The sequence below is a fragment of the Trachurus japonicus genome, chromosome 23 (genome assembly GCF_045865225.1).
Source record: "Trachurus japonicus isolate A0001 chromosome 23, Traja_1.0".
In the NCBI taxonomy this organism is placed as follows: domain Eukaryota; kingdom Metazoa; phylum Chordata; class Actinopteri; order Carangiformes; family Carangidae; genus Trachurus; species Trachurus japonicus.
This window is the reverse complement of record NC_140929.1, coordinates 19,406,045-19,420,247: the sequence shown is the minus strand read 5'-3', so window position 1 is coordinate 19,420,247 and position 14,203 is coordinate 19,406,045. Positions and strand designations below refer to the sequence as shown.

General features: G+C 44.8%; 1 protein-coding gene across 1 annotated transcript in view; it reads left to right on the top strand.

Annotated features, from left to right (window-relative positions):
- Window positions 1-14,203, top strand: part of nav3 (neuron navigator 3) — a 224,546-nt gene that overhangs the window by 63,117 nt on the left and 147,226 nt on the right. The window contains exons 2-3 of the mRNA XM_085769707.1: window positions 2,352-2,469; window positions 5,654-5,706. Of these exons, the coding sequence (XP_085625833.1) occupies window positions 2,352-2,469; window positions 5,654-5,706 (171 nt within the window). The remainder of the gene's footprint in view (window positions 1-2,351; window positions 2,470-5,653; window positions 5,707-14,203) is intronic.

Genomic DNA, 14,203 nt, shown 5'->3' with positions numbered 1-14,203 from the left:
CCGCCTGTTTCGGTGAGCGTGTGTGTGCGTTTGTATGTTACCATCAGGTCTTTAGTGGATGCCAGTTTGCCTTTGTGTGTGTGTGTGTGTGTGTGTGTGTGTGTGTGTGTGTTTTTCCCCCGATGACGGCTCTCATTTTTTCGGGTTTTGCGCTTTACGACTCCTCATCATGGAGAAAGTCGCTGAAACAAACCACAACAGATAGAAAGTTCTGAGAGGCGGCGTCTTTAAAGGAGCAGAACGTCCCGCTTCCAAGAAAAAGGAAAAAGGGCGGGAGAGGAACGCTTTTAATTGAGAGTGGTGTGTGAGGTAAACGAGGGGAAAAAGGGATTATTTCATCATGAGGAGGGTTTATGAGGGAATTCCTCGGGAAATGTCGACCATCCGACGCGCTGAGGAGCCTTTTTCTGTTTACTGAAAGTTCGTCTGCGGAAAACCCCGACACAAAGGTGATGGAGTTCTGTCTCAGTTTGATTGACAGCCGATGGATGGAAGAAGGAGAAGACACAGAACTTTATACCAGAGGCTGGTAGAAAACGGTACATCCCTGAGCAGGTTCTCACCGTTTGTCTTGCTTTAAATGTGGAGACAAGAAGAAAAGTTTCTGCAGCAGTCTCTGTCTTTATATGTGCTGGGTGGGTATAGATTTTTTCTTTTTGGTACCAGAATCTGAATTTGAGCATAGTTACGTAGGAAGAAAGATGTTGCTCCATGGCTGTCTGTAGAAATGTGTATCAAACACACGCTGGGCACAGTGGGAGGCAGGAGATCTGCTTCAGCTGCTGCTCCTCAGGTACCGTCTCTTAGTCAGAGCAGTCTGGGAGGACATTTTTAGAAAAGTTGTGTGAGTGGAGAGAAGAAGAAGTGATGATGGGTAAAGTTAGAAAACTGTCTCTGGGATGTGGGACGGACCTTCTTCCATCCTCCTATTTATACACCAGAAACCTGAGTCTTTGTCAGTGCATACAGTACGTGCGCTTTGCTGTCACGCGGCCAAATGTGAATCACATCTCTTGTGTGGAGCGGCAGCAGCTGTGGAGGTCGGTCTGTCGCCTGACGGACAAAGCGTCGGTTGGCTTATGGACTCTAATGAAAGACAAAGAGGCTGTTAAGAGGGTTAGGTGACAATACAGAAGATTAGCTGACATGTTGCTCTTCCGGCCGGACAAACACAGACAGGAAAGTGAATCCACCTGTTGCACCGAATGTCTTCATCACCGCATGATGTAGAATAAATAGTAGAAACTTTTATTTGTATCTGTGAAACTGTCTCTCTGAAGGAATTTGCAGCGTCTTTATTTCTACAGACTTGGACTGAATGTCCAGCGGTCTGCTGACAGACTGTGTATTGTCTTTGACTGGAGTCAGTGGAGGCCGTCATATTAACATCTATCTATCAAAATGTTTGCTGGGATCATTTACAAATCCCTTGGAGAAAGATCATAAACAGTGGAGATCTCCTTGCCCCCCCCCCCCCCAGACAGCCAGGGCTCCATGAAATATTTGTGTTTGTGTAGTGGAGAGCATGAGTGTGTGGACATTTACAGTGTCACTGCAGAGAAGACAGAGGCAGAGCAGACAGCATGGAGGAGGGAGGAGGGGGGGTGGGGGGGGTCAGGGGTCAAAGGTCAGAGACCCTCCCACACTTCAGTCTGCTCCATGTTGTTTGTCCTTCTCTTTGTTTTGTTTTTTCCTCCTCACGGCTTCTGTAAAGTGATTTATGTTGATCATCTTTGATGTGAAGTGAACTTCCTGTGTCAACGGGATGATGATGATGTCCCATCAGTGTGTTGTGTTTGCTGTGAATTGGCACCGGCTCAGTGATGGATTGTAAAAACAACATAACCAGATGTTCTTCTATCAGAAAAGATCTGCTTTTTAACGGCTTGACTCGTCCTTTATGTCTAATGAAGATCTTCTGATGATATTCTAATCTTCTGAGAGGAAGAGTCTAAATATCAGGAAACACTGTTAGGTCACATGACTCTTTCCTGCTGCAGATCATTAGAGCACAAACTCAAGTTACTCTTCTTTTTTTGACTTTTTATCCAGCTTTGTCCTTTCTCTACAGTTTGCCAATATGTTGCTTTTTAATGCACATTAAATTACTTGAATGAATTTGAACAGATCACATGAGTATTAACTGATGCTACTAATATTTTGGGGCTAGTTTACGATGCTGTGAACACTGAAGAGTTTGTTGTTTGGTCTAATGAAGGGGCCAATGCACCAATACTAAATCAGTGAAAACTGTGTTTGTTTGTCACACACACACACACACACACACACACCTCCTCTCTGTATCTGTGTTTCTCAGACACACACTGACAGTGTCTGTTCTGTCTCTGCAGATTTACACAGACTGGGCCAACCACTACCTGGCCAAGTCCGGCTGCCCGCGCCTGATCAAGGACCTGAGCCAGGACATCACTGATGGAGTCCTGCTGGCACAGATCATCCAGATCATAGGTCAGTCTGCACACACACACACACACACACACACACTGACTTCTGTTTGTCAGTGTTGTGTCACCAGAACTAACATTATATTGTTTTACTTCAGACACAACTTTAAATATTTAAAGATTATTAATGATGCTCAGATAAATAAATCCATGTGTTATCTGCAGTATTAAAACACTGTGTGTGTATAATTCATTCTTTCTGGTAGATGAAGCGACCACCCACTTGCACACACACACAGACTCACACACACACACTGAGCTGTTTGGTCTTTGTTGTGGTGAGTCGAGGGAAGCTGTGCCTCAGTGTGATATTTGGGCCAAATCACAGCAGCTCCCTGTAGTTCTGGGTGCTGGGCTGAGCTCTGACTGTGACACGCCGGGCGCAGAGGCATGTGTGTCCCGCTGCAGCGCACACAGTCTGTCTGTCTCTCTGTCTGTCTCTCTGCTTTCATGTCTCTGTCACTCTTTATCTCACTTCATCTCTGCTGCTCTCTCCCTCTCTCTCTCTCCCTCGCTGTTGAACTGTTTCTAGGACTCTCTCTCTCTCTCTGTCTCTCTCACCCCTCATGTCTCTTATTTATTGAACACATTACTGTACCAGATACTTGTTTCAGCAGTAGTGCAGTCATTTCATTACCGCCTCAATAACACAGAGGGCAGAGGGGGGGGCAATTAGGTTTGAGCAGAATATTCAATTCAATTCAACTTTATTACACCGTCTTAAAGGGATAGTTCAACATTTTGGCAAATTGTCCCATTGCCATAATCCCTATAGTCATAGCAGTAGGTTCGTTACCTTTATTTGTCGGTGCAAGCTATTTTTAGAACGGCGGAGCAGAGCCATGAGCTGCTCAGAGCTACGCTACAGAGGCTCATTATGGGATTTCTTGGTTTCCCTCATCAAACTCATCAAATACACAATCCAACAACTCCAAAACACTCTGGTGGACAAGTTGTGAGCTGCACATTCACCACGCTATGAGATAATAACACAACGTTACCAGACAGAGTTGTTTTAGAGGTAAATGCAGAGACTGCTTGATGAAAAACTGTCCCTGAAGGCAACGTGCATCAGCGGTTTTGCATGAATTTCCCTTGAAAACAACTCTGTGTGGTAACGTTGTGTTATTATCTCATAGCGTGGTGAATGTGCAGGTCACAACTTGTCCACCAGAGCGTTGTGGAGTTGTTGGATTGTGTATTTGATGAGTTTGATGAGAGAAACCAAGAAATCCCATTAGCCTCCGTAGCGTAGCTCTGAGCAGCTCACGGCTCTGCTCCACCGTTCTAAAAACAGCTTGCACCAACAGTTAAAGGTAACGAACCTACTGCTAAAACTATAGGGATTATGGCAATGGGACAATTTGCCAAAATGTTGAACTATCCCTTTAAATACATGCTGCATCCTCAGTGTTGGCCAGTGCACTAACACTGACCATGAAAGCAGCAGCATGTGCACATGAATGTGTTTTTACGGTGTGTGAGGTCATAAATTCTGGGCTGCGTACAGATTGGCCATATGGCCCCTCACAGGCCGGGGCCGATGATGAACATCGATGCCAAGTGGACTCTGGAAGCTACACACATGTGGAAAGTATAATTTGTGCTTTAGTGTGTTTTTTTTTTTTTTCTCTCAACTGCCTGAAATGACCCGTGTTTACGTTTAAAGACGTGTTGTTGTCGTGGCTCTGTGACGGCTGGCAGAGAGAGAAGCAGCCTGATAGGGTTTCCCTCTAGAAACCTGCTGAGAGCGTGTTCATTAGACCTCAACCACAGAGGGGGCTGTTAGGAAGCTGCAGGAAAAACAATGTAACAGTTTAGTGGTTTACGACTGCAGCACTCACCTGGTTGTGTTCAGGTCTGGAGGGTGTGTGGCCCCCCAGGCTTCACTCTGAGGCTGCGGTGCTACATCACTGAGGCTGCGGGAGCTGTTAATGGTCAATAAATACCTCCAGACCAAACCGCAGGCGGACAGCGTGGCGGACAGGAATGCAGTTACATTTTCACACCACACTTTAAAAGTCCCAATTTTACACTTTTCTCATTTTTTATTGGCCGTTCTGATATCCTGAGGAAGATACAACTCACTGTAGTTTTACTTCTCCTATAGAGCTCCAATAACAATAGATCAGGGGGCCAATCAGAGGAGGGTAGGCTCCGAGCCTCTCATCTGATTGGCTGACTGTTTCCTGAGCGCTAGAATAAAAATATAGCCGATCTTAGGTGAAGACTAAATCCTGCGAGGTTTGGCTGGTGGTTCTAGGTGGGCGGAGTTTGAGGTGTGGCTAGGGCAGTGGCTGCTTCGTTGTGACATCACAAAGTTTTAAGACTCAGTTTGTGAATCCAGACTGTGTGTACGACGTCTCTGTGGACTGAGGTCAGGTTTATCCTGCTTTCTAATCCAAACAGACATGGACATGTACCTTATACAAGACCTTTAAATAACTTCATATTTCAAGTAACTTGCACAAATTGGCTGTTATGTAATTACCCTCACTCTTTCACACACATTTCTCTCACATTCTTTTTCTACTGTCTTTACTCTCATTCTCTCACTCTCTCTCTTTCTCTCTCACACTTTCTTTCTCTTTCTTTGCTCTCTTTCTCTCTACTGTGCTCAACTTTTATCTTTCTGGGACTCTCTTTTCTCTCTGTTTGTCTCTCACACACACACACACACACCCCACACACATTTTCCTCTCAATTTCATAATCTGTCTTTCTCACTGATACTGTCTTCATTTTTTTTCCATCAACTTCCTCACTCTCTACACTCTCTCTCTCTCTCTGTCTCTCTCTCTCTCTCTCTCTCTCTCTCCCCCCCCCCTCTCTCTCTCTGTTGGAGTGAAACTTTACCCTCCCTGCTCGCCCAAACAGACAATGAGGCCAAGCAGGCCTGTCAGTAATTCTCTGGCGGCAGCTGACGAATTAGGCAGCTTTGCTTCCCAGACCTCTCCTGCGTCGCTCTCCACCTCGACTCACACGCACACACACACACACATGCACATTTACACACATACACACACACACACACACACACACACATACACACACACACACACAGACTCTCCTACGCGAACCTCAGCAGAGGTTTCCTGCACCTGAACTGAGAAGAGGCTGGAACGTCTGGATGTTAAAGTTGACAATGGGACGACAGTGAAAAGTCTTCTTGTGTCTTTTCTCACGCAGCGAATGAGAAGGTGGAGGATATCAATGGCAGCCCCAGGAGCCAGTCACAAATGGTGAGTGTCTCAACCTTTATATCCGAGCCGCATCCATCTCCTGCTGCACTGTTGCATGAGAGTGAATTATGTTTTATCTGAAGCGCTGAGATTTAGTTGCGCTGCTGTGGAGCCGGGATGAAGTTTTATATTTGCAGCTTTATACTTTAATATTCTGACTGAGGCTACGGGAGTAAAATAAAGTGTAGCAGACCTCAGGGATTACAGCCTGTCAGCCCGAGTCATCGCTCAGAGAGAGTTCAGGTGACGCTCTCATCCTCAGCACATCCCCTCAACATTATAACACAAACCCGGGGCTGGAAAACGTCTGATAAATAGTCACCTACATACCACTGAGAGGTTTTGGAGTTCATTATTATTTATTTATTTGACAGCTGTGGCGCATCGTTATTTTTCCAGATTAAGACTTTACATGAAATACTGATGGAGGTTGGTGAAGTGAAGTCTGCTTTGTGACATTTCAGATGTCAGTGAGTTGCTGGCGGTTCTACCACAGACACATTTCCCCTCACAGCCGCTCACACGGTTTCCTTTAGATTAACACTTCGAGGCCCAGAGTGGTCACATTATCAGATGAACACATTTCACCTCCAACCACATTCATCATCTCACTGCTCTTCAGATTTATTTAGTGACCTGTTGGAAGCAGCCATCCCAAAGGTAGTAAAGCAGTTGAATTTAGTGAAGCAGCTTCTTTATTAAAGTGTTTAAGAAGATTTTGCTTAAAGTAGGATACATGAATCTCCACTGGGTTAGTGCTGTGCACCACTGCTGACCATAGAATAGACCATTAAATAGAGGACATATAACGTCACAGTCCTCCTACCACCTGTGTGCATCCATTAGCCCCATCTTTTACACTTTTCCTGTGATTTATTTAACTTGAAGGATTACTTACTAGCCAGGTAATTACATTTTCTCACATTATTATCTAAAGCAGAGTATTTTTACATGTCATAAAATTATTTTCGAAACTTCTCTTTTTGTTAAGGAGAAGTGTGGATCCATAAATAGATATATTTGTGGTTTTAAAAATCTAAAACCATCCCAGTGTAGTTTTACTTCTCTCTCAGGCTTCTCTCTGAAGCTCTAATGTTAACAGGTCAGAGCCAATCAGAAGGGAAGAGGTTCTGGCTGTCTCTTCCGATTGGCTGATTGTTTTCTGAGAAGCAGATTTCAGGTGAAACTCTCTAAATCCTGCAAGGTTGGGCGGTGGATCCAGTTTGGTGGTGCTGAGAGCTGCGACTGCTTTCACACATATTAATTAAGAAGCTCGATCTGCTGTTTAATCCAAAACACATGGACATTTACCTTTATACAACATGGGCACTTTACAACTCCTCAGTTCTAATCGGTAACAGTCTGAGCCCTGTGTGTGTGTGTGTGTGTGGCTCCAGTTCAAACCGATCACACACCAGAGTTTGAACTGTCATTCGACTCTTCCAGTGTTAATCTCAGACCAGGACTCTGATTGAAATCATTCACAAACCGTAAGCATCTTTACAAGTGGAGATGGTGATGAGTGGAGTAACCACACTGCCACTTGACCAAAAAATGCAGTGGAGCAGTGAAAACTTCAAACTTGATTTACTACGCCTTCTTCAGTAATCTGTATTTCTGGCTGCCATGTGGCTGAGTGATGCTGGCGGTGTCGTTTTCCCCTCTGTTAATGAGACGACGGGCTGTATAACTGCTGATTGTCGTCACTGTGAGATAATTACCCCTCACTTTAACTGGAGTTGACTAAGTGTTTATGCAGCATTGGTTTTGCCCTGGCATCTGCCCTCCTGCCATTAAAAGTGACTAAAGCTGTTGAGCTGATTTGGCGCGTTTTGTCAGTGAGACGTTGTGGGCGAGGAGTGTGTCAGGCCCTGACAGTGTGTGTTTTTTGTCTGTCAGTCTTTGTGGCTCTTTGTCAATAGATGCCAGAGCTGTGCAGTTAGTGTGTCGAGCTTTTTTGTTGTTGTCGTTGTTGCTTTTTGGTCTTTATAAGATTTACGTTACACTAACCACCACTTGTTAGTTTGAACAGGTGATGAATTCGATAAAGTTTCATCGTCCCGTCACTGGAGCGTATTTCACAACTGGTTTCACACGTTTCCTTCACGGTGAGTCCAGCTGTGGTGGAAGCAGACGGCCAAACTCTGCTAGAAAAACAACATTAAAGACCAGGAAGGAGGAAAACACCAAGGTCAATGTGAACCCTCGTATCCCATAATGTCACTGTGTCCTAAACCAGTTGTGGAAAGATAAACTGCTGCACATTGCCTTATTTTTTATTGCCACATAAAGCGCCTCTGGTCCCAGAGTCCAGCCTGAGGCGCTGGTCACTCGGGGCGAGCTGCTGCAGCACCACAAGCATGCAGCTCCATACGCCAGCCACCTCTGTGTGTGTGTGTGTGTGTGTGTGTGTGTTCAGCTCGCTCTTTGTCTCCGCCGCTCGCTCACTAAGCCCATTGATCCAGCACCTGCTCTGACCACAGAGGGTCCGGCCAGCTTGGGAAAAATGAAGTTTGCGGAAGCACGGCTGCTTATAGAGTGGGCGCGAAGGGAAGGAAGCACACACACACTCATAATATCACAAAGACGCAGGCGCGGGGCAGGGCCGCTGTCCAGACAGGTCAAGGTCCTTAACCCAGGCAGGTCCAAGGACGTGAGAAACAGCAGCAGAGAGGTGGAGACGGAGCACAGGTGCAGAGCTCAGACCTGCTGTAAAGTCATGTGATACACCCTTTAATGCAGTGATATAGGAGCAAAAGGTGCTTTCACACTTAGTCCGTTCAGTATGTGTCACTGTATGTTAGTGTGCTTCATTTGGGCAGGTGTGAAAGCTGTCAATCAAACTCTGTAGAACCCAATGAGAAACAAACTAAGATCAGCTCTTAATCTGTTTCTAGTCAGGTCCAGACCAACCACTGTGACTCAGGATCAGAGATGTGCTTTATGAATCCAAAAGCCAAATTACTGTAGAGTCTGAGTTGCTGACTGCCGGTTGTCAAGGGAACAATCTTACAAATGACTTACCGTGCATGTTTATGCAAGTTATTTGGTAATCATTGTCAATCAATACGTTCCTCAGTCATCCTCATTAAATATGCAGTGATGACACTGTCACTCTGTTTCTGTCATGCATATTTGCATATTACTACAGTAGCTGAGGCTGAGTCGTAGGTCTGACTGATGAAGTTCATCAACAATGTGAAGCCAAACAGTTCACCTCCACTAAAGACCACAGGAGCCTGGCTCCAACCACTGAGTCAGTCCCACAGTGGCCTTTGGGTGACAGGTGGGTGAGTCTTCACTTGTCACAGACCGGCACAGACTAGAGTCTCAGGGCGTTTAACACCAGGCCTGTTTAGTTCACTTGAAACAGACTTGTTCCTTGGTGTGAACCTTTTGAGTAGGTGTGAATACAAACTACCAGACTCTGGTGTGGACCAAACAAGTCAACAGAGACCACCTCTTCAGCGACCAGAGTCCGAAACTAACCCTGGTACGATTCGTTTGTGGTGTGAATGCAATCCAAACCTATACCGAACCAAATGCAAAGTCCAGGCACCTCTTTGGGATGGACAGGCTTCCATTGTTGTCAGAAAATGAGGAAATCATCGTTTGTTAGTTGATCTGCTTGTAAAAAAAAATGCAAATGTGTACCAAGTAAGAAAAAATGTGGTCCACACCAAAGCAAGTGAACTATGGGACTTTCCTGGTGTGAATACGGCCTCAGATTCACACATGTATCACACCAAGTTAAGGGCAGAGTCGGGCGCTGCCAACCAGCAGCTCACAGCTTCAAAACCACTCTTCAGAAACTTGTAGGTGGCGTCACGAAGGCAACATCCATCTATCTTTCTATCTATCTACAGTAATAGCAGCCAGTCGCTGCTGTTGGAATGACGGTCCATGTAACTTTAATCTGTTTTTCATGGACCAAATGAAATACAAAAGTGTTTTGTTGAATTTTTATCTCATAAACTTGAACCCTGATATGACCCTGAGATCTGAGACTCAAGTTATTTACTGACAGCCTTTCCACTGTCCTAAGAAAAAACAGAGCTATTTTTTTCCACTCTTGGCTTCATATTGACAACACGAGCTGTGAATGTTGGAATCCTGCCACTGGCCACCTTGCACCTGGAGCTTAAAATGCCTTGGCCAGGGACATCACAGTAGCAGCAGCTGTCAGTGCAGGGGCAGATGATTCTGATTTACTTCCTCTGCACAGATTTTTCCCCCCATTTGGGACATGAAATGATGATCCAGGAGTCACAAGCCTCTTTCTCTAACTGGTGGGTCGCCGCTCGGTCCGGTGAGTGGACGGACGCCAACCCAGCAGCTGCTGGAAGCGCAGCGGCAGAGCCCGGCGCGGCAACAGCATCTGCGAGCCTCTCGAATAATCGGCACAGATAATACGCTCTTTCTCTCCAAAGCCGTGCTCACAATGTGAGAGATCCACACGTCAGTTGAAAGCGATCGTTTCCTGTTGAGCTAATCCAACAGAAAAGCTTGGCCTCTGTGTGGACGGTCAGTGTGAAGGCCAAGAAAGATTTGCTTTTTCTTAGACATCTGCTGCCAGCAGCCAATACAAGCACTCCCTTGTCACACAGTCAGTCTGATTCATGAAGAAAACGCATCCATCACTGGAGTGAATGGAAAGATTTAAAGTATGTTCTGATTATTTTTGAATCTGATCAGATCAAGACACTTAATCTCCAGGCTTCCTGTGAAGCTTCTGAAAGAAGACGGGCAACTTCTCCATAGGAGTGATAACAATATGCAGCTCTGTAACTGTCCTCTATAATTACAGGGCTGAGGAGTATCACCTCTGACTGCCCAACGGGTTTATGGGATGGCACGCCAAAGAACTGTGGAATTATTCATTAATAACCCGTTTCTGAGGTCTCCCTCCTCTGCTTGCTCCAATTTGCTCTCGTCAGGAACAGTATGTAAAAGAGTGTGACCCATGACCTCATCACTTTGACAGTGTAGAGTAGAAGTCTGTGTTTATAGTGAGCAGCCAGCTTCTGTTACAGCTCTGCATTTGACGCCTCTGTGTTTTATTAGAAGTGTTGATTCATGAGAAGAGATATTTGTAGTTTTAAAAACCAAAAACAACAACTTAGTGTAGTTTTACAGCTCCTCTCTCAGGCAGGCTTCTCTCTGGAGCTCTAGGAACAACAGGTCGGTGAGCCAATCACAAAAGAGGAGGCTCCACAAATGTAACGTTTCATTGACATATTTAATACTTAAAGGGATAGTTCACTCCAAATTTAAATTTCACTCATTATCTCCTCCCCCTCATGTGGACTAAAGGCTGGGAGAAGTTTCAGAGTCCTCCGTGGCTTCTCTGAGTTACAGGGGGTCTCCGTGCAGCACTGCATGTCCATATGACGGTAGCGAATGGTGCTCACTTTTCTTCGTCCAAAAAGACACACAAAAAACATCCAAATACCTCCACACAGCTCGTCTGTAATATCCCTCTTGTATTGAAGCCCCAACATGAGAAATTGTTCCGAAAAAAATTAAATAAATCTATATTTTAAGCAGGACTCTGAAACTTCTCCCAGCCCTTAGTCCACATGAGGATGAGTAGATAATGAGTGAAATTTGAATTTTGGGTGAACTATACCTTTAAACATTCATTTTGCAACATAAACAAATCACAGAGCTGAGAGCAGCTGCTTTGTTGTGACATCACAAAGTTACATAAGTCCTAACAGCTGGTTTTAAGACTCAGTTTCTGAATACAGTCTGTGTACATTTCTCTGTGGACTGAGACTTTAATACTTTCACAGCGATCATATAGAACATTGAGCTGATTTATAATCATAAAACTCATAGACATCTACGTTTTTACTTTATGGGGCCTTAAATGCTGAAAGGTCACATTTTGGTGAGTTGATTGCTGATGTGAAAGTGAACGGCTTTTAAAATGCTGTCTCAACTCTTCTCTGACTTTGTTTTATAATGCAATAAAACAGGACTTACAGTAACACTTACATCCTTTAACTAAAGGCTGGCTGATCCTCTCTTAGATCCCCCAAATCCCCAGTCTTACTGCTTTTAATACTGCAGACACATTTCTCTTTTTTTCCCCCCTCGGTTACAGTTTGTCTTGAGGATGGAGCAGAAGTGCAGCAAATCTACGATGAGGTGTCAGAGCTCCATGTCTGCTCCGTACGGTAGCTTCAACAGTGATGGACGGAGGGTTTTTCTTTTGCGTGTCTTGTGGGGCCACTGAAATGCAAATGATGTTCCTGACAATGTGCGGCGCTCTCAGTGGTCAGACCGGACCAGATTGCAAAACATGCCCATCTTTGGTTTGGCCCTGGTTCGGGTTGGATTTATTTGTGTAGGAACAAATGATTGCTGGGGAATTTGTTTATGAAACTGGGGGTGAGGGAGGGGGTGGAGCTTGTCCACAGAAGCATACCCCCCCCCCCTTCCCTTCTCCCATCCTCCAGACCACATATTCGGTCCCGGAAGGAATCATCTGCAACCGCTGTGCATGAAAGTGAAGATGAGGAGAAGGAGAAGTGACAGGAGCGTGGGACAGAAGGCTGGTAGCTCTGTGGAGATCTGAGTCTGATTCTGTTCTTTCCACTGTGTTTCATACGTTTCCTCTCCCCGTGTGTCAGCCCTGTGATCATAGATAAGACCAGAGATGGAAAATGTATAACATACTTAAGTTTGTCTTCTTTTCTCACTTCAGTTTAAGTTGTCGTGTCCTGTCACATCCAGTGTTGCTCTCCCATTGTCGGTTTACTTTCAACCGTCGTATTTCAGCGGTATGGATGAAAAGTGCATGTGATGTAAAACTATAAATGTATTCTGTGTGGATTAAGGATCTCACAGCGTTGCTATGAATCCCTCAGACGTCTCAGTCACCTCACCACACCCTCTGCAATCCCTCTCCCGTGTAAAAGCTCACGCCCTCTGACGGTGCACATCCTCCTGATTGTGCAGACATCTGAAGGAATTAGCTGCAGGTTTAAGAGTCGACTTTCTCTTCTCTCAGAAGAATTGTGCTCCAAACACGAGAGCGGCAGGTGGGAGACGGCAGAAGAGGCCCATTCAGCAGAAAATAGTAAAGCCTCGCTACACTAATCCTCATTATAGACAGACATCATTAGCAAACCACAGAGCGCTTCCCTGCAATACGGATGACTGTGCAGTTTCACTCTCAAAGTGTGCGCGCACGTGTGTGTGTGTGTGAGTGTTTAGCTTTCAGCAACCTCATCAAAGGATGTCGGGGAAAAACAAACACTTGTCAAAGTCTTACGTGAACGCAGAGATGTGTCAGCAGATACTGGAGCTGTGCAGGATAGCGCAGGGAAAAAAATCTGGATTTTAAAGCAACACTTTCCTGTAGAACACACAGTCACAGTCAGCGTGACTCTCCTGGTCCACTTTGACTTGATTATGTCACTGTTTGGCAGCTCATTTACACTGGAAATGGTGTTACGTATTTCATAGGAAAGGACCGATTACAGCAAGGTCAGGATGATGTCACAGAGCTGTGATGTTTGTGTTTTGACCCCAGTGTTGAACACATACAGCACATGACTGTGTTGTTAATTCATTCTAGGAAACTTTCCTAAAGGATACAGTACATGAATGTTTGGGAATAAACAGATGTTCTTCTATTCTTTATCACAATTTTACTGTGAATACTTGATTAATGTTTTTTTATTCAAGCTCCTTCAAGTGTGTAAAGTTTCTCCTCTTCCATATTTATTGCTCTACACCAAATTAAAATTGTGTGAGAAGAACCTGATGCTGGTTCTCAACAGCCGGGTTATGTGGTGCAATACATTCCCTGAACACCTTTTTTGGACCTTTAAAGGGATACTTCACCGATCGAAAAATCGATAATTCACCAATTTTCTACTCATCGTCATGCCAAGGAATGGTTTGGAGAACTTTCAGAGTCATCAAAATGCTTTTGGAGTTCCTTGTTGTAGCAGTAGCTCCCAGCGGCTCTGTTGCTGTGAGATGTTTGTGTGTCATTATAAACCATAAACCATTTTTCATGTGGCGGCTTCAGGACACTTGGGTCAGTACGAACGAGCAGTACGGAGGTATCTGGATGTTTCATAGTGTGTGTTTTGGACGATTCAAAAGTGAACTCTATCTGCCGCCATTATATTGAAATCTGTTGCCAACCGGACCCCCCTTGGAACTCCTAAAGTGTTTTGATAACTCTGAAAGTTCTCTGAATCCTTCCTTGGCATGATGGTGAGTAGAAAATTGTTTAATTATCGATTTTGGGTGAAGTATCACTTTAACATAAAAAAAACAAAAAAACATTGACACAGAATCCAGTGGAAATGACTCAGATTTTTAAAAAAAGACTGCGTGGCGTCACTTTCTGGTGAAAATCTCCATGAAACTCCACAGAAATGATTGGATCATACTGAATGTCTGTGTTGCAGACCGGTGGCTGCTCAGGCTCACTGAGTCTCTGCTGCGTCTGAACCCAACAAAACCAGTCAAA